The 21,168-nt window shown below is 46.0% G+C and overlaps 1 protein-coding gene across 2 annotated transcripts in view; it reads right to left on the bottom strand.

Moving 5' to 3' along the window:
* LOC122542255 (transmembrane protease serine 6) overlaps positions 1–21,168 on the bottom strand; it is an 88,311-nt gene that overhangs the window by 26,692 nt on the left and 40,451 nt on the right. For both annotated transcript variants that reach the window (XM_043679802.1, XM_043679803.1), the window contains exons 6-12: positions 19,048–19,089; positions 16,411–16,615; positions 14,441–14,577; positions 13,480–13,592; positions 10,894–11,003; positions 4,921–5,063; positions 2,360–2,458 (exon numbers count right to left, since the gene is read on the bottom strand). In XM_043679802.1, the coding sequence (XP_043535737.1) occupies positions 2,360–2,458; positions 4,921–5,063; positions 10,894–11,003; positions 13,480–13,592; positions 14,441–14,577; positions 16,411–16,615; positions 19,048–19,089 (849 nt within the window). The remainder of the gene's footprint in view (positions 1–2,359; positions 2,459–4,920; positions 5,064–10,893; positions 11,004–13,479; positions 13,593–14,440; positions 14,578–16,410; positions 16,616–19,047; positions 19,090–21,168) is intronic.

Genomic DNA, 21,168 nt, shown 5'->3' with positions numbered 1-21,168 from the left:
AGGGGGCATAGCTTTAAATTAAGGGGGGGGTAGGTATAGGACAGATGTTAGGGGTAGGTTCTTTACTCAGCGAGTCGTGAGTTCATGGAATGCGCTGCCTGTGGGAGTGGTGGAGTCAGAATCTTTGGTGACCTTTAAGTGGCAATTGGATAGGTACATGGATGGGTGCTTAAGCTAGGACAAATGTTCGGCACAACATCGTGGGCCGAAGGGCCTGTTCTGTGCTGTATTGTTCTATGTTCTATGTTCTAAATTGCCCCATAGTGTTCAGGGATGTGTAGGCTAGGTGCATTAGTTAAGGGTAAACATAGGGGGGGGGGGGGTGGGTTACTCTTCAGAGGGTTGGTGTGGACTTGTTGGGCCAAAGGGCCTGTTTCACACTGTAGGGGTTCTAAGATTTCTTGTAAGCTGGTCCTGATGAGCTTTAGCTGGCAAACGTAGTCACTCTTTTTAGTCACGATTTGGAGATGCCGGTGTTGGACTAGGGTGTACAAAGGTAAAAATCACACAACACCAGGTTATAGTCCAAAAGGTTTAATTGGAAGCACTAGCTTTCGGAGTGCCGCTCCTTCACCACCTGACGAAGGAGCAGTGCTCCCAAAGGTAGTGCTTCCAATTAAACCTGTTGGACTATAAACTGGTGCTGTGAGCTTTCGGAGTGCCGCTCCTTCACCACCTGACGAAGGAGCAGCGCTCCCAAAGGTAGTGCTTCCAATTAAACCTGTTGGACTATAAACTGGTGTTGTGTGATTTTTAATTTTTTTTAGTGATGGTTTATGGAATTGGACAGGGCTCTCCTGCTGTTCAGATCGGATGTCTATTGTTTGAAAAAGATCAGGTGGCTTTTCTTCATTGACCCAACGGCACTCTCTCAGCTGATGCCACCAGAAACCCCCCCCCCCCCCACATTAACTGCCTCCCTGTTGTGGTGACATTCCCAACAACGGGCACTCACCAGGCAATTCTGAATGGTAACCTCCACAAAGGGACATCGATTGTGGAAAATACCGTGGCATATTTTCATGTTAAAGATGCAAGAAAGATTGAGGGAATAATATTATCATTTTCAAGTGAGTTCTTTTACAAAGCACCTTCAACACAGTAGATCATTCCAAGGTGCCTCAACAGCAGCATCAGCAGATAATTTGCACAGGGAAGCATAAGGAAATGTTAGGATAGGTGACAGAAAAGTTCCACAAAGTAAGTCGTCTCTTCCAAGATATTTCTAAGGTGAGAGGAGAGAGATTTAAAAAAAGACATGGGAGGGGCAAATCATTTACAAAGAGGGTGGTTTGCGGGTCGAACGAACTTCCTGAGGATGTGGTACAACGTTTAAAAGACATTTGGATAAGTACCTGAATAGGAAAGTTTTGGAGGGATATGGGCCAGGAGTACGTAGGTGGGGCTAGTTTAATTTGGGATTACGGTCAGCATGGACTAGTTGGGATCGAAAGTGGACACTGGGAATTTGTTTCCGTCAGAAGGGGGATGCTAGGACCCGTGGGCACAGCCTTAGAATTAGAGGGGGGTCAATTTCGAACGGAAATGAGGAGACATTTCTTCAGCCAGAGAGTGGTGGGCCTGTGGAATTCATTGCCGCAGAGCGCAGTGGAGGCCGGGACGTTAAATGTCTTCAAGGCAGAGATTGATAAATTCTTAATCTCGCAAGGGATTAAGGGATACGGGGAGAGTGCGGGTAGTGGTGTTGGAAATGCCCATCAGCCATGATTGAATGGTGGAGTGGACTCGATGGGCCGAATGGCCTTACTTACATTCCTATGATTTATGGTCTTATGGAGAGTGTGCTGCTGGAAAAGATTAGCAGGTCAGGCAGCAGGAGAGTTGGCGTTTCGGGCAGAAGCCCTTCATCAGGAATGTGTATGACTCTATAAAAGACAGGTGTTGGGGTTCAGAGAGGGAGTCCCATCCATACCGGTCTGGCCTACACGTAACTCCAGACTCATAGCAATACGCTCGCCTCTTAACTGCCCTCTGGGCAATTAGGGATGGACAATAAATGCTGGCCCAGTCAGCAATGCTCACATCCCATGAATAAAAGTAAAACACATGAATTTTAGAGCCAAAAGTTGAGTCTAGACAGTTCAAGACCCAAGGGTGCAGTAGTGAGGGCGATGAAAAGCAAGGATACACAAGATCTCAAAATCGCGGAGATGGCTGAAGCTTGTGGTGCTGAGGGAAGTAGAGGTAGGGAGGAGGTGAGTTAAAATTAAAGATGGGAATGTTAAAGCTGTCCACTCTGACATGTCCGAACGAATCGACGATCAATCCACAGGCAGTGAATGAAATTTGTGGAGGAATTTTCCGGTGCTCAACAACAGAAAGTAAATGGTTCCTTTACCGCAATTGTTCTCATCCACTCCGTTGCTGCAGTCCTTCAGGCCGTCACATTCGGTGACACACAGACCGGATACAGAACACAGAACCTTGTCGGGGCAGGCTGTGACAGAGGGAGGGAAGGAGGAAGGCAGACACGTGAGCTGAGGCAGTACAGTGTCAACGGAATAATACCTCAGGATTAACATCTCCCTCATGCTGATCTACTCAGATCCATTTGGACTCCACTTGAGCTTAGATAGTTTCCCCTCAGCCTGGCTTCTCCCCCTCCCCTCCACTCTCCTGTTGCCCTCTGTTTATTAACCACCCCTCCCCCCCATCACCTCCAATCCACTTGTCAAAGATAAGCACGTCCAACTTCAGCCTGTCTGACCTGAACAGGCAGGAAGAAGCCACTCACCATCCTGACTTGGAAATATATCGCCGTTCCTTCATTGTCGCTGGGTCAACATCCTGGATTTCCTCCCCTAAGGGCATTGTGGGTCTGCCTACAGCATATGGACTGCAGCGATTCAAGAAGGCAACTCATACTCTACCTTCTCAAGGGGCAACTAGGGATAGGGCAATAAAGACTGGTCAGCCCCCACCCCACAAGAGACAGTAACAGAGAGTGGTCAACTCTGTTTTGAGATACACATTGCAATGCTATCCAATTCCCTCCTCCCCATCTTCACATTTTACCCCCTCTACACCCCTTGACAACCTCAGCATTGGGTACATGAAAGTCCAGCCTCAGAATGTTCTGCCCTTCCTTTAGCAAATACTGGAAAATTCTTCGTTTTCATTCATTGCTTCAGGGGCTGTCATTTATTGCCCTGTCCCTAGTTGCCCGTTGAGAAGGTGGGGGTGAGCTGCCTTCTTGAACCCACTGCAGTCCACCTACTGAGGGTTGACCCACAATGCCCTTAGAGAGGGAATTCCTGGATTTTGACCCAGCGACTAATATATCATCTGACTGCCTGACTGTCAATTTACTTCTCCAGCGTTCAATATTTTTCAAGTTAAACGATAATGAAGGGAAACACAAATCTATTAAATCCTTACATCTTTATCCTCAATTTTAATAGACTGTCAATCATAGATTATTAGAGGACAGAATGAGGCCCTTCAGCCCATCATTTCCATTCTGGCCATCAAACAGCTATCTAGTCCTCTTCCCATTTCCCATCACTAGCCTTGTAAGCTATGGCATTTCAATTGCTCAATTAAGATTCCCTACAGTGTGGAAACAGGCCCTTTGGCCCAACAGGTCCACACCGACCATCCGAAGAGTAACCCACCCCAACTCATTGCCTTACATTTTACCCCTGACTAATGTACCTAGCACTATGGGCAATTTAGCAGGGCCAATTCATCTGACCTACAGATCTTTGGATTGTGGGAGGAAACCCATGGGGAGAATGTGCAAACTCCACAAAGACAACCCTCCCAAGGCGGGAATTGAACTTGAGACCCTACTACTGTGAGGCAGTAATGCTAACCACTGAGTCACCATGCTGACCCAACTAAGCCCTTCTTAAATATTGTAATGGTTCCCATCTCTAGCACTCTTTCAGCCAGTGCATTCCAGCATTATGTGTGAGAAAGAATTTCTCCTTAAGTCCCTCCTGCTCCTTACCTTAACTCCATGCACCCTGGTTATTGGTGCCACGACTTCAGGGATACGTTTATTCCTACTTACCCTATCTGTGCCCCTTATAACTTTGTACACATCAGTCAGATTTCTCTTTAGCCACGTCTGCTTCAACTCCATTCTATCTAGTCTTTCTTCATCGCTGAATCGCTCCATCCCAGGCAACATTCTCTGCACCCTCTCCAATACAATCACATCCTCCCTATAGTGTGGGGACTAGAACCACACACAGTACTCCAGCTGGTGCCTAACCAATGTTTTGCTCACAACGGAATTTGTCTTTAATTCCTGGAAACTCACAGGCAAAGTTGGTTACCTTAAAGGAAGCAATTCACACCAAGACCTTTTGTCTTCGGGAAGTCGGTCACGACATACTAAATAAAGCTCTCGCCGGGGCCTCCTCTATTGCTCTCACTAAGTCCAGCTTCTGTCCTGGGGCAAGAATTAACCCAACGTCTTCACTAAATCCTCTTAGCAAATCCACGCCCTTCATGGGAGTATGACCAAACCAAATTGAGCACCATAACAGGTCAGGATCTGTGACAGGAGGGGTGGTGGCGTCATGGGAGAGTTTCTGTGCTTGCAACCTAGGGGCCCAAACTAAATCCTTTAGGGTCACGGGATCAAATCCCAAAACAGCAGCTGGTTGGAATTTAAATTCAATTCATAAATCAGGAATATAGAGCAAGTCCCAGTGATTTGGACCATCATCAATTATCATAAACATTCATCTGGTTCACAAATACCCTTTAGGGAGGGAAACCTGCTGTCCTTACTGGGTCTGGCCTACATGTGACTCCAGACCCACAGCAATATGGCTGTCTCTTAATTGCCCTCTGGGCCATTAGTGATGGGGCAATAAAAGCTGGCCTGCCCAGTGATGCCCTCATCCCATGAATCAATATGAACAAAAAGGGAAGATTCACACGTACGGTCCGACTGGTTGAAGAGGCTGTAGGAGAACTGGATTCCAGGGCCCGTGAGGGTCACCTCGGAAGTGAAGGTCACCGTTGTGGTCAGCGACACGACAAAGAGTCTCTCTGCATACGGCTGCAGCATTCTCCGCCCACACAGCCTGAGGAGAGAGGAGAAACCATGAGGAGGCCAGAACAGTGGCACAGCCTGAGGTAGACCCCACGTCATCCTGCGCTAGTGCGCACCCCTCCACCTCTGTTTTTAAGAGTCAACCTCACTTCTAAAGGCTGTGAGAGCCCACCCAACCCCACCATTATTTCAATGGGTACCCAATGCCCCATCACCCAAACCAAGTCCCCTGTCTCCATGGGAACAGATTATGCTGCCAATAATCATTACCAAACTCAAGTGTGCTTCAGACACACGTAGGGAGCAGGTTACTGTTAAAAGCTGACACTTTCCATTTTGACCAGTGACCCTAATATCAGTTATAACGATATATAACCCTTATTAACAACTAATTTACACACAGTATACTACAAACCTAAGGGGATTTGTGGTGCACTGGTAGTGTCCTCATCTCTGAGCCAGGAGGCCTCGGTTCAAATACCACCTGCTCCAGAGGTGTGTCATAACACCCCTAAATAGGTTGATTGGGAAAATACCAATGCCCTGAAGCAGGGAATCTTTTTAGATTAGATTAGATTCCCTACATTAATGAACAGGCCCTTCGGCCCAACAAGTCCACGCTGACCCTCCGAAAAGTAACCCACTCAGACCCATTTCATAGAACATAGAACATAGGTTATCCTTGATCCTATCCGCCAACGATTTTTCATGCCCTCTCTTAGCTCTCCTAATCCCTTTCTTCAGGTCCCTTCTGGCTATCCTAATGACTAATGCACCGAGAAACTTAGCATGGCCAATCCACCCAACCTGCATATCTTTGGACTGTGGGAGGAAACCCATGCAGACAATCAGAATTTGCAAACTCCACACAGACAGTCACCCAAGGGTGGAATCAGACCTGGGACCCTGGTGCTGTGAGGCAGCAGTGCTAACCTCTGAGCCACCGCCCTACCCCAAAATTATATACCCCAGATAGGACTCAAACCCACAATCCCTGGCTTAGGAGGCCAGTGCCTTAACCATTAGGCCACTGGGCCCCCAACATGGAGCTGAACCTTCACAGAGCTTTGGCAGTTAGGGAATGCAAAATGGAAACCTTCCAGGCAAAGTGTCTCCACTCAGGTACTGGAGCACATTGGGATGTTAAAATCTACCATTACGCAAACACAGTCCAACAAGAATGCAGACTCAGGAATATCGGTCATCAGTGGATTATTATTCTCCTGCCTCTGAATCAGATCGTTTTGGGATTCAGTCCACTTTCAGGTCTCAAGTATAAAACGCAAAGCTGACCATGTTACAGGGAGCACTGTCCCAGTTCCACACAGAACATTTACCTGACTTCTCTCAGCTGCATTTTAAACATTCTCCAGTTTTGAAGAAGGGTCAAGGAAGGTTCCCCCAATATTTAACCCTCAATTGACTTCGCCAAAATGGATGATGGGATTGCGGTAACACAGCTGTGGGAGCTTGCTGTGCACAAATCTGTTGCTGCATTTCCAAGCTTACAACCACAACTACAATTCAAAAAGCATTTCATTCACTGTAAGGGATATCCTGAGATCATGAAAGGTGTTAGCTAATTGCAGGGCCTTTTTTTGGCATCAACGGTAATGGAGACCATCCTAAGGATTAGACTAATATTACCTTGAATCACAGAATCATACAGTCCAGATGAGGCCCTTTGGCCCATCGGGTCTGCACCGACAAAAGAAAACTGCTGTAAATCTACACCAGGCTGTGACAAAGCTGCTCCTTTAACAAGGTGATGTTGTCTTTGGTTCTTGATTCAGAAAGGTCATAAAAGACACAGACGCCGAAAAGTTTAAGTTGAAAGGTTTTAGGGCCAATTTGATTATAGCTAACAGATACTGCCTCAGGCTTTTAAGTTGAAAAAAAAAGCACTTGTACAATGGAAGGGGAGTGGCCAGTTCCCCCAGCTCAGCTTTTCTCTGGTTCGGTTTGGATTGGGCAGTCTGGCTATTCGCTGAGAGCAGTCAGGCAGAGTTTGAAGCTGTTGGACCCAAAGAAGTAGGTCATGCTGACCCTCCCTCTCTCTGACATGTCTCCTGTCAGACCCTGTGTTTGAGTTTTTTTCCTTTTGTGCCAAGGGGTATTTATGGGGATTGCTGCATGTATTTGGAACGACATCATTAACTTGGGATGACCTTATGGCTCTTCGGAGAGGTTAACTTATTCAGTAGTCTGTTCTCTTTTGTTTAGGTTTCATTCAGTAATCTTGTAAATAAATTCTGTTTTGTTTAAATCGAAGTGTATTGACCAGCTGCATCCCTCCTGGAATATCTGCTTTACCCCTGCTTCAAACAACCAGCAAAATTAGGGTCTGGGCTACTTTCTTGAAATGTTTTGAGGGGGAGGTCTGACCTGGTCCATTACAAGGCTCACTTTCTAGCACTCGGCCCATAGCCTTGACACTTCAAAAGCTCATCCAAGTACTTTGTAAAGTTACCCATTTCAGCTCCCCTCCCAGGCTGTGCATTACAGGGTTTTACATCTAGGTCGGACGTTGTTTGATCCTCACTGCAGCTGAGCACTGCTGCGTGAGGTAACTCCACAGAGGCCGGTATCTGTCATCAAGTCACTCTTTAGTTACACATGATTTGGAGATGCCGGTGTTGGACTGGGGTGTACAAAGTTAAAAATCACACAACACCAGGTTATAGTCCAACAGGTTTAATTGGAAGCACACTCTTTCATTTCATTTTTGGAGCATCACTCCGAAAGCTAGTGTGCTTCCAATTAAACCTGTTGGACTATAACCTGGTGTTGTGTGATTTTTAACTTTATTTACACATGCTCAGTACTTGGCAATGGTCCGGCTCCCACAGAGCCAGGTCTCAGAGTGAACAGAACCTCTGACACTCAGAGTCGTAGAATTGTTCAGATCAGACCCTTCGGTCCAACTCGTTCATGCTGAACAAATACCCTAAACTGATCTAGTCCCATTGCCAGCGTTTGGCCAACATACCTCTAAACTCTTCCTATTCATGCAGATGCCTTCTCAATGATGTACCAGTGGTTTAAGGCGGCAGTTCAACACCACCTTCTCAAGGGGCAAATAGGGATGGGCAATAAATGCTTGGCCAGCCAGTGATGCCCACATCCCACAGATGAACTCCTCCACCACCTCCTCTGGCAGCTCATTCCATACACACACCCCCTCTGTGTGAAAAAGTTGCCCCTTAGGTCCCTTTTAAATCTTTCCTCTCACACCTTAAACCTACGCCATCTAGTTTTGAGTCAGCCAGGGCTCCCTGCCTAGACCAGGTTGACAGCCCCAATCTGGGAAATCATATTCATAGAATCTCTATAGTGTGGAAACAGGCCGTTCAGCCCAACAAGTCCACACCGACCCTCCGAAGAGTATCTCACCCAGACCAATTCCCCAACCCTATTACTCTACATTAACCCCTGACTAATGCAGCTAACCTACACATCCCTGAACAATATGGGCAATTTAGCATGGCCAATCCACCTTCACCTGCACATCTTTGGACTGTGGGTGGAAGCCAGAGCACCCGGAGGAAACCCATGCAAAGACGGGGAGAATGTGCAAACTCCACACAGACAGTTGCCCGAGGCTGGAATTGAACCTGCGTCCTTGGTGCTGTGAGGCAGCAGTGCTAACCACTGAGCTTCTATCAGGTTCAGTTGGCTGACCCCCTTAACAATCACAAAACCGTGAAAGATCGGGTGTGATAAATTAACACTTGTTCCGAAATTTCCTCATCCAGTTGCGGGAGCAGGGGATCAATATCAGGGGCTTTGGGGTGGCGGGTAGGGGGCATTGTGCCCAGTTGTGAAGGAGGGGTAGGGTCCTGAGTCAGGATTAGTGTCCCTGCCCCTTGATACTTCCTCCATTAGCATCTGCAAGTCAGGATTACAACCCTCTGAACTAAACGGGTTTGCAAGATGTTGAAAGGTTTCACATGAATGGGAAAACTAGGATGTCTTTCCTCTGGCGATGGGTTGAAAGTAACTAAAATCATTGCGTTTGGGATGAAATCTAGAAGAGAGATAAGGAAAGATAGCTTCACTCAGAGTTGCTGGGATCTGGAATGGTATCTCTGAAAAGGTTCCATGTGTAAGACAGTGCCTCTGACAGTGCGGCACCCCCTCAAGACTGCACTGGAGTAACAGTCTAGAACTGCAAGCTTCAACTTGAACCCACAATGGAGATGGTGCACTGAGACAAGCCTGAAGTCCCAGCGAAACACCATGGACATTTCCATTTTGAGTATCATTGCATGGGAGGTGGGGATGTGGGGGTAATGGGGGAAGGGTCACAGAGTCAAATTGTGGTCCAGCCACCCTTTCAGGTGGACAGACAACATATTGTGGAACCATTTTAAATCAGAGCAGGGCAGTCATTCTCTGCGTCCTAGCTAATATTTACCCCTTTATCATTGCAATCGGATCACTTGTTCAATATTTGCTGCTTGTGGGAGCTTCCTGTGCACAAACTGGCTGCTGGAGTTTCTCTACAATTGAATTGAAAAGGTCTGATGTTCAGCACTTTCGGATTCCCTGTAGAATGTGGGAAATCCTCTTTCATTTCTCTGTTGCCCGTAGAATTCGACATACTCGTTTACATTTCCCTAACCAAACTGGTCAGAAAGAGATGTTATGACAACACCTCTGGAACAGGATGGACTTGAACCCAGACAGGGACAGTGACTAATTACCATGAGGGCATCCAGTAATGGACGTATAGAAAGACTGGTAACTAGAATTGTATATTGAACATTATACACGGAGCACCACTATTACCAAGTTCTTATTGACACGCATGTCATGTGACCTGTTATCACTTCATGTGACGTCATTAGCCGTCCATTTAGAGTAATAGAGCCATAGAGATGTACAGCACGGAAACAGACCCTTCGGTCCAACTGGTCCATGCTAACCAGATAGCCTAACCTAATCCAGTCCCATTTTCCAGCACTGGCCCATATCCCTCTAAACCCTTCCTATTCATATATCCACCTAGATGCCTTTTAAATGTTGTAATTGTACCAGCCTCCACCACTTCCTCTGGCAGCTCATTCCATATACGCACCATACTCTGCGTGAAAAAGTTGCAACCCTTCGGTCCAACTGGTCCATGCTGACCAGATAGCCTAACCTAATCCAGTCCCATTTTCCAGCACTGGCCCATATCCCTCTAAACCCTTCCTATTCATATATCCACCTGGATGCCTTTTAATTGTTGTAATTGTACCTGCCTCCACCACTTCCTCTGGCAGCTCATTCCATATACGCACCACACTCTGCGTGAAAAAGTTGCACCTTAGGCTTCTTTTATATCTTTCTCCTCTCACCCTAAACCTGTGCCCTCTAGTTCTGGACTCCTCCACCCCAGGGAAGACTTTGTCTATTTATCCTATCCATGCCCCTCATGATTTTATAAACCTCTATAGGGTCACCCCTCAGCCTCCGACGCTCTAGAGAAAACAGCCCCAGCCTATTCAATCTCTCCCTATAGCTCAAATTGTCTAACCTTGGTAGCATCCTCATAAATCTCTTCTAAACCCTTTCAAGTTTCACAACATCCTTCTGATAAGGAGACCAGAATTGCACACAATATTCCAAAAGTGGCTGATCCAATGTCCTGTAGCAGCCATAAGATGACCTCCCAACTCCTGTACTCAAATGCTCTGCCCAATAAAGGAAAGTGTTCCAAACGCCTTCTTCACTATCCTATCTACCTGCGACTCTACTTTCAAGGAACTACACTCCAAGGTCTCTTTGTTTATTACCAAACTGTCTTACAGAGGGGTTGGCAATAATTAAGGAAGGGAACAGTGGAGGATGAAAAATTAAAATGCTTTCGCACTTACTTCCTGTTTTGTATCTTCCACTGGCCCTGGAAGCAAGGTTTAGTGAAGGTTGGTGTGTCCAGTTCATAACCGTCAAACCACAGTGTGATTCCATAGTCCAGGGATGGTACCTGTGGATGAGACGGGAGATATTACAGGAAGACTAAATTGGGGCACCGTTACTCTGCAACTGCACAAAAGCCACAACCGAACCACATCTGGCGTTAGAGAGAGCAGTTCTAGTTTCACACCTTGAGATGGATATGTTGGCCTTGGATGGAGTGCATCATCGATTTAACAGGATGATTCATTCTGGAAGCAGATGAAACAAATGACGATTGTATTCCCTGGAATGTTGGAGGCTATGGGATGATTTGATTGAGGTTTCCAAGATGTTAAGAGTGGCAAATAGAGAGGTAGAAGAAACTACTTCAGGGTTAGGAAGCTAGGATGAGAAGGATCAAGACTGTGCAATTATATCACGCAGTTTTGAAAGAAATTGGGACTTTTTTCACTTGAGTGTAGGAGGTTAAGGGGTGACATTATGGAGGTTTATAAAATCATGAGGAGCATAGATAAAGTGAATGGCAGGTGTCTTTTCCCTAAGGTGGGGCATTTCAAGACTAGGGGGGGGGGGGTGTATTTTTAAGGTGAAAGGAGAAAGATTCAAAAAAGACATGGGGGCAACCTTTTTACACAGAGAGTGGTTCGTGTGTGGAATGAACTTCTAGATGATGTGGTGGATACAGTTACAACATTTAAAAGATATTTGGATAAGTACACGAATAGGAAAGGTTTGGAGGGATATGGGTCAAGCGCAGGCAGGTGGGACTAGTTTAGTTTGGGATTATGGTCGACATGGAATGGTTGGACTGAAGGGTCTGTTTCTGTGCTGTATGATTCGAGGACACTGTGGCTATTCAGTCTGCAAAACCCCGAGATCAGGTGCCATATAAATGTAATGCTTTCTGCAGAATTGTACCTGAAATCTAAGTATATTCCACATCAATGCAGCCTGAGATTGTCCCAAATCACTTTGCGGCCAATCTTTCATATCGAACTATTTTAGCACATTAACAGCACCTAGATAACCTGTTTTCGTGAAGTATTTTGAGGGATTATTTTTGTCCTGGACAATGGGAGGAGAAATAGTACAGGTTGCCTTTTATGTCTAACAGAGGTGGGGTGACGACCTCAGTTAAATGTCTCATTGGAAAAACAAAGTTTCAGACGATGCAGCTCTCCCTCAATACTGTGATGGGAGTGTCAGCCTGGATTGTGTTCTCGAAAGGGATGACCTGATAAGAGTCACAGAGGCCTACAGCAGGAAAACAGGCCCTTCGGCCCAACTGGCCTATGCCGCCCAGTTTAAACTAGTCCCATTTGCCTGCGTTTGGCCCATATCCTTCCATATCTATCCCATCCATGCACCTGTCTAAATGTTTTAGATTAGATTACATTACAGTGTGGAAACAGGCCCTTTGGCCCAACAAGTCCACACCGACCCGCCGAAGCGCAACCCACCCATACCCCTACATTTACCCATTACCTAACACTACAGGCAATTTAACATAGTCAATTCACCTGGCCTGCACATCTTTGGACTGTGGGAGGAAACCGGAGCACCCGGAGGAAACCCACGCAGACACGGGGAGAATGTGCAAACTCCACACAGTCAGTCGCCTGAGGCGGGAATTGAACCCGGGTCTCTGGCGCTGTGAGGCAGCAGTGCTAACCACTGTGCCACCGTGCCGCCCATTTCTTAAATGACAAAATTTTAGTTGCCATTCCAGACCGCTCTGGGAGAAAATTGCCCCTCTGGACCCTTTTGTATCTCTCCTCTCTCACCTTAAATCCATGCCCTCTTTAGATTTTCCTACCATGGGGAAAAGCCCGTCGGTTATCTAATTTATCTCTGATTCTCATGATTTTATAGACCTCTATAAGGTCACTTCTCAGTCTCCTACACTGCAGGGAAAAATGTCCCAGCCTATCCAACCTCTCCTTATAACTCCAACCTGCCAGTTCAGGTAGCATCCTAGTCAAGCTTTTCTGCATTCTTTCTCGTTTACTAATATCTTTTCTACAGGAGAGTGATCAGAACTGCAAATGTGGCCTCACTCATGTTGATTTATAAATTCATGAGGGGCATGGGTAGGGTGAATAGTCAGGGTCTTTTCCCCACGGTAGGGGAGTCCAAAACTAGAGGACATCGGTTTAGGGTGAGAGGGGAAAGATTTAAAGAGACCTGAGGGGTAACATTTTCACGCAGAGGGTGGTGCGTTATGGAATGAGCTGCCAGAGGAAGACTGGTACAATTACAACATTTAAAAGGCATCTGGATGGATACATGAATAGGAAGGGTTTAGAGGGATATGGGCCAAATGGTGGCAAATGGGACTGGATTAATTTAGGATATCTGGTCAGCATGGACCTGTTGGACTGAAGGGTCTGTGTCCATGCTGCACAGCCCTATGACTCTGTCTGACTCAGAGGCGAGAGAGCTACCCACTGACCAAGGCTAATGTTGATGCTTTTATCATGAAACTTGTGATGTGAGAAACAAGATCTGTTTTAAAATTAGTAGCATCCCCACACTGTACTCACAGTGAAATGCCAGGTACACTCTGTGTGGGGTGGATAGTAACTGGGGAAAAATGGTGTGCTCGCATTTCCTTGGATGTTCCAACCTTCTGTCAATGTGATATTCCTGGAACAGTCTGGAATTAAAAGTGACAAAGGTTTAAATCGCACAGCTCATCTGCAGATGTTCAGGACAACACCAAGTACTTCCCATGTCAGGTATATCATCTCCCGACAGAGCTCTACATTGTTTTCAAACGAACGCAGCACTGTTGCCTCACAGCGCCAGAGACCCGGGTTCGATTCCAGCCTCGGCCGACAGTCTGTGTGGAGTTTGCACATTCTCCCCGTGTCTATGCGAGTTTCCTCCGGGTGCTCCCGTTTCCTCCCACAGTCCAAAGACGTACAGGTTCGGGTGGATTAGCCATGCTAAAGTGTAGGCTAAGTGGGTTGGCCATGGGAAATGTGAGGTTACAGGGATATGCTGTGGCGGAGGGGGTTGTGGTTGGGATACTCCTCAAAGGGTCAGTTCAGACTCATTGGGCTGAATGGCCTCTTTCTGCTCTGTAGGGATTCTATGAAATCTCTGAACACAAAGACATTTCTCTTATCTTTGCCATTAATCTCTCAGTTACAATTTTACATTGTTTCTTACTCCCTGACCGATAATGTCACTGGAAGGTGGCCATTTTATGTGATCCACACAGTTGATCGACTACGAAATGGTGGGCAGGCTGATAGCTGCTCCATTTGGTAACACTGAAGCGAGAGATGTCCTGTGCCAAGGCCTGGACCAGGCCTTTGAGTATTTGATGCCTCTGACCCACTCTGAGGGTTGATTTATTTGTCCCAAGTGTCTCCAAGAGCTGCCCCTAATGACTCAGTGACCACCCACAATCCAGCTTTCTCCGTTTTCTGCCACACAGACCGGAATCATGAACTTTGGCTGAGCCTTGAAGTGTGAGTTGGGCCCTGATTCTCTTACCGAGCATCGGCATGGCCTGTGCAGTTAGCCGAAATGGGTCGTAGTAACTGTACTGTCCTTGCCTCCATATGATTGACATCACATTGGATGATGAGAATATTTCCACCACAGGTTCTTTCCAGCTGCATTTGTAGATTCTGGAACCGAGGGAGAGACAGAGACAGAGACAGAGACAGAGACAGAGACAGAGACAGAGAGACATTGAGAGAGAGACAGAGAGAGAGACAGAGAGAGAGACAGAGACAGAGACAGAGTCAGAGACACAGAGAGAGAGAGAGAGAGAGACACACACAGAGACAGAGAGACAGAGAGACAGAGACAGAGAGACAGAGAGACACACAGAGAGACACACAGAGAGACACACAGAGAGACACAGAGAGAGACACAGAGAGACAGAGAGAGAGAGAGAGAGAGAGAGAGAATTGTGTCAATGTAATGGGTAGAGAGGACACCACAGGGAATGGGATCAAACAGTTTATGATTGCCCCACCCATTCACAAGATTCAATAGGATTACACACAATTGTAGAAAGCAGAAACATAATCAGGTCATACAATATAATCAAGGTTGATCATCCCACGAGATAAATGCTGCAGAAACAGGTTATTCAGTCCAATCAGTCTATGTCAGTGTTCATTGTCCAATCATAGCATCCCGACAGTCCTGATAAAGGCCATTCAGTAAGATCCAGATCAATTTGCACCCTAACTGCACCAACCCACCTTGGTTCCCTTACCCTTATTAACCTTAGCTAGCGTGGCAATCCTCAGGGTAGCGTCCTAGGCCCAACCATCTTCAGCTATCTCATCCTCCATTATAATATCTGCAGTGGGGACCTTCTCTGATGATTGCACAATGTTCGGGATCATTCGCAACTCCTCAGATACTGTGACAGTCTGTGTCCATATGCAACAAGACCTGGAGTGATCCAGGCTTGGATTGGTAAATAACAAGTGACCTTTATACCACAAAAATGTCTGCCATTGACCATCTCCAACAAGAGAGACTCTAGCCATTGCCCCTTGACATTCAATGGTGTTGCCATCACTGAATCTTCCACAATCAACATTCTGGGGGTTAATCTTGATCAGAAACTCAACTGGACTCACCATATAAATACAACAGCTGCAAGAGCAGGTCAGAGGCTAGGAATCCTGCTGCTCCTGACTCCCCAGATCCTATCAACTGTCCACAAGGCACAAGTCAGGGGGTGTGAAGGAATACTCCTCACTTGCCTGGATGGGCGCAGCTCCAACAACACTCAAGAAGCTCAACACCATCCAGGACAAAGCAGCCTGCTTGTTTGGCACCACATCTACCAGCATCCACTCCCTCTACATTGATGCTGAGCAGCCTTGTGCACCATCTGCAAGATGCACTACAGAAATCTGCCAAAGATGATCCTTCCAAACCCACAACCTCTCCCACCCAGAAGGACAAGGGCAGCAGATACACGGGAAAACCACTCCCTTCAAGTTCCCCTCCAAGCCTCTCACCCTCCTGACTTGGAAATATATCGCCGTTCCTTCACTGTCGCTGGGTCAAAATCCTGGAATTCCCTCCCCAACGGCATTGTGGGTATCCTGACAGCACGTGGACTGCAAAGGCTCAAGAAGGCAGCTCCCTTCTCAAGGACAACTCATGAGGGGCACACCCATAACCCATGAAGCGATAAAAAAAGATCCATTTTAGATTTGAAACTGAAGATTGACACTCATTGTTTTGTGTCTCGGGATGGTGTTTCCAGAGAGACAACACCTTTGGCATAAAGAAGTCACAACCAACTCTAATTTTAAAGACTGCCTCCCACCCCCTTTAGGGTTTGGTCTCCTGCCCTCATAACCCCTTTTCTTCCTGGTATATCAGACTTTTATAAAGATCTGTCTTTACAGGTTTTTCGCTCACATAGCAACCAGCAAGAGCCATGATGCCTTAGTCCACATACGCGAGGGGAAGACAGAAAAACTCACGACGTCAAGAGTGTGTAGCCACTGGTTGCCACCTCGTTGTAGACTGCGATCCAATCACTGCAGCCGATGAGTACCCATTCAACCTTCAGTTTAATCAGGAGCCCGGGTGGGCCCTGCAGGTGCCAGTAGCAACTCTTGGTGTCCGACTCCGGCCCTTTGAGTACTGTGCTTTGGTCAGCGCTGACATAGCTATAAGTGTGACAATCTGAAGGAAGCAAGACACACAAGAAACCGTCAGTCCTCGAGGATTTGATTTATTCCTGCCACATGTACCGAGATACAGTGAAAAGAATTGTTCTGCATGCAATTCTGGCAAACCATACCTTACATAGGTACATCAGGGTAATAGAACAGAATGCAGAATATAGTGTTACAGCCAGAGAGAAGGTACAACAGAAAGATCAACTCTAATATATGAGAGGTCCATATATAAGTCTGATTACAGTGGGGAAGAAGCTGTTCTTGAATCTGTTAGTACTTGTTTTCAAACTTCTGTATCTTCTGCCCAATGCAAGAGGGTGGAAGAGAGTATAACCGGGGTTCTGATTGCTCTGTTATAGGAAGGATTTTATTAAACTGGAGAGGGTTCTGATAAGATTTACCAGGATCTTGCCAGGTCCAACTTAGTCCATGCCGACCATAATCCCAAACTAAACCAGTACCATCTGCCTACTGTTGGCCCATCTCCTTCCAACCCTTTCCTATTCATGTACTCATCTAAATGTCTTGGAACTGTACCCACATCCACCACTTCCTCACAATGTTCATTCCACACACGAACCACGATCTGTATAAATAAGTTGCCCCTCATGTCCTTTTTAAATCCTTCTCCTCTCACCTTAAAAATATGACCCCTAGTTTTGAAGTCCCCCACCTTAGGGAAACCCTTTGCTGTTTACCTTATCCATGCCCCTCATGAACTTGTAAACCTCTATGAGGTAAGCCCTCAACCTCCCACGCTCCAGCGAAAAAAGTCCCAGCTCTCCTCATAACTCAAACCCTCCATTCCTGGCAACTTCCTGGCAAATCTTATCGGAACCCTCTCCAGTTTAGCAAAAGGCTTCCTATAACAGAGTGACCACAATTACACACAGCACTCCAGAAGAGACCTTACCGACTTCCTGTACAACCTCAACATGCGACCCAACCCCTATACTCAAAGGTCTGAGCGATGAAGGCGAGTGTGCTAAACGCCTTCTTATCCAGCCTGTCTACCTGTGACGCAAATTTCAAAGAATTACTTAGTGCTCATTTCCTGGTGTGGAACTTAATGCTCAGAGATGGGCTTGGTGCCTATGACTGCTGAGGCTGAGCCAAGACCTGGGGGATGGCAGGGTCACCCAGGGAGGTTACAAAAGGCTTATTGCTGGAGTATCAGCTCAGCTAAAAGTGTCATAGTCATAGTACAGCACGGAAACAGACCCTTCGGTCCAACCCGTCCATGCTGACCAGATATCCCAACCCAATCTAGTCCCACCTGCCAGCACCCGGCCCATATCCCTCCAAACCCTTCCTATTCATATACCCATCCAAATGCCTCTTAAATGTTGCAATTGTACCAGCCTCCACCACATTCTCTGGCAACTCATTCCAGACACGCACCACTCTGTGTAAAAAAAGTTGCCCCTTTGGTCTCTTTCATATCTTTCCCCTCTCACCCTAAACCTATGCCCTCTAGTTCTGCACTTCCCGACCCCAGGGAAAAGACTTTGCCTATTTACTCTAACCCCTCATAATTTTGTAAACCTCTATAAGGTCACCCCTCAGCCTCCGAAGTTCCGGGGAAAACAGTCCCAGCCTGTTCAGCCTCTCCCTATAGCTCAAATCCTCCAACCCTGGCAACATCCTTGTAAATCTTTTCTGAACCCTTTCAAGTTTCACAATATCTTTCCGATAGGAAGGGGATCAGAGTTGCATGCAATATTTCATCAGTGGCCTAACCAATGTCCAGTACAGCCACAACATGACCTCCCAACTGCTGTTGTAGAGATCTACAGCACAGAAAAAGGCTCCTTGGCCCATTGAGTCTGTGCCAGCCCAAACCAACCACCTATCCCTATTTTCCAGCACTTGAGTGCTTTGGGAAGCATCTAAATACTTCTTCAAGAGGGTTTCTGCCTTCTACCTCCCTCACAGCCAGGGAGCTCCAGATTCCCACCAACCTCTGGGTGAAACAAAAGCTCCTCCCATCCCCCTCAGCCTCCTCACGCTGGCCTTAATATCAGCACTGCCTGGTCATTGATCCTCCTGTCAAGGAGGAAACATCCTTCCTGTCTACCCGGTCTATGCCCCTCATAATTTTATCCATCTTAGTCATGTCTCCCCTCAGTCTCCTCTGCTCTGAGGAAGACAATTCCAGTCTGTCCAATGCCCCTCCAAGTTTTCAGCCCAGGCAACATCCTGGTAAAACCTCCTCTGCACCCCTCTCCCAGTGCTATCACATCACTCCAGTAATGTGGATTCCGGATTGCACGCAGTACTCTAGCTGTGATCTCACCAACATTTTATGCAGCTCCAGAATAGCCTCCCTGCTTTTAAACTCTGTCTCTCAGCGAATGAAGTCAAGAATCCCATTTGCCCATCAAGTTGTAAATTATAAGTTGTGTTGTAACTCAATACAACATAGAATTCCATTACCTGTTGCTGCTGTCAATATTTTCAAATCTCTTCTTGACATTTCTGTAAAATGAAGAAAAAGACAAAGATTATTAAAGTCAGTGCCTTTTTTTTTTAAAACAGTGGAGGCAACAGAGGATAATCCTTGCTGCCAGAGAGAAAATCCTGGAGTGACTATTCTGTTCAGTCTTAAGGGGAGCCTCCAAAAACAACAACAGCTTGCATTTATGCAGCATCTTTAAGATGTTGCTGAATGTGAGAAACGTTGGTGAAGATTTTCTTTCTTACATTCATGAATGCATAATGGCAATGTCTCAGCCAAATCAGAGTCAACTTGCCAACCAATCAACATCCCTTTCTCCTTAGTAGAAATTCTTGTGATCATTTGAAATTTGGCATTCTTGCATTGATCCTGACGAGTGTAAGATGAAAAGCTTCAAGACTCAAGTTCTTGAGGAAGATTATTGAAAATAAGTTAACGCTGAGCCAGAGAAGGTGCTGTTAGGGCAGGGGACTAAAATACTGGTCAAAGACATAATTTTAAAGGAACAACTTTAGGCATGTGTGAGATTGAGAAGTGGAGTGGTTTAGGATGGGAATTCCAACCCTCAACATCCACATACCTTAGGTCATGACTGGTCCATTTGGATGGATGACATATGATCATGGGCCAGAGAAAGTTAACCCAAAGCGATAATTTCAGATTTTTTTTATTCACTCACAGAATGAGGATGTCACTGCTTAGGTCAGCATTTCTTGCCCATCCTAGCAGGCAGTTATGAGTCAACCACATCACTGTGGGTCTGGAATAACATGTAGGTCAGACCAGGTAAAGATGTCTAAAGGACACTAGTGAACCAGATGGGTTTTTCCAACAATGGATTCATGGACTTCATCAGACTCTTAATTCCAGATATTTTAAAAATGAACTCAAATTTCACCACCTACTGGAGCAGGATTTGAATCCAGGTCCCCATATCAGTACCTGGGTCTCCAGATTAACAGTCCAGTGATAATACCACTTGGCTATCACCTCCTTGCTCTAGGGGGATAGATGGGGAAGGGAGAGAGAGTCTAAGTTCAGTGTTGGCATGAATTCATTTGGGACTGAATTTGTCGATTGTTTCAACACTGGTATAATTTTCCAATACCAACAATCTGACAATTATTTCACATGTGCAATATTAAATCAACGTTAAATAAAACCTCCTATTATGTTTAAACCTTTGTTTTTCTTGCACAATATATTCTTCATTTAATTTTGTTTCTCATTGTTCGATTCTTTTAGGTTTTTCTTGATAATTATTTTAGACATATTTATGAGGCACATTGCTAGTGTATATCCCCCCAGGTGTCAGCAACATGCAGTCTTTCATCACCAAGGAGATGATTGGTAACTGGAACCCAGTGTTGGGGAGAGTAGTTGAGTGTAACAGACAGCTCATATGCAAAACAACCACTGAACATTTGTAAGGTAATCATACTGATTTGTTTGTTTGGAAACAAGGTCGATGATGTGAATACACAGATTGGCCATGGTCTAACTGAATCATAGAATGTCATCAAGCTATCATTTGACCTTACAGTTTCATATTTCTACCTCAATTCTGTCTCCTGATGCCTGATTGAAAGCAATGTGCTTAGTCTCTGATTAAAACCTAGATCGATGGTTAGGGTAGAGGAGTATGGGGTGTTGAGAAGTCTTGTTGAGGTTGTACAGGACATTAGTGAGGCCTCTTCTGGAATACTGTGCCCAGTTCTGATCATCCTGTTATAGGAAGGATATTATTAAGCTGGAGAGGGTTCAGAAAGGATTTACCAGGATGTTGCCAGAAATGGAGGATTTGGGTTGTAAGTAGAGGCTTCATAGAATCATAGAGATGTACAGCATGGAAACAGACCCTTCGGTCCAACCTGTCCATGCTGACCAGATATCCCAACCCAATCTAGTCTCACCTGCCAGCACCCGGCCCATATCCCTCCAAACCCTTCCTATTCATATACCCATCCAAATGCCTCTTAAATGTTGCAATTGTACCAGCCTCCACCACTTCCTCTGGCAGCTCATTCCGTACACGTACCACTCTCTGTGTGAAAAAGTTGCCCCGTAGGTCTCTTTTATATCTTTCCTCTCTCACCCTA

The sequence above is a fragment of the Chiloscyllium plagiosum genome, chromosome 39, assembly GCF_004010195.1.
Source record: "Chiloscyllium plagiosum isolate BGI_BamShark_2017 chromosome 39, ASM401019v2, whole genome shotgun sequence".
Lineage (NCBI taxonomy): Eukaryota > Metazoa > Chordata > Chondrichthyes > Orectolobiformes > Hemiscylliidae > Chiloscyllium > Chiloscyllium plagiosum.
Note: the sequence above shows the minus strand (reverse complement) of the source record. Positions and strands in the feature narration are given on the sequence as shown.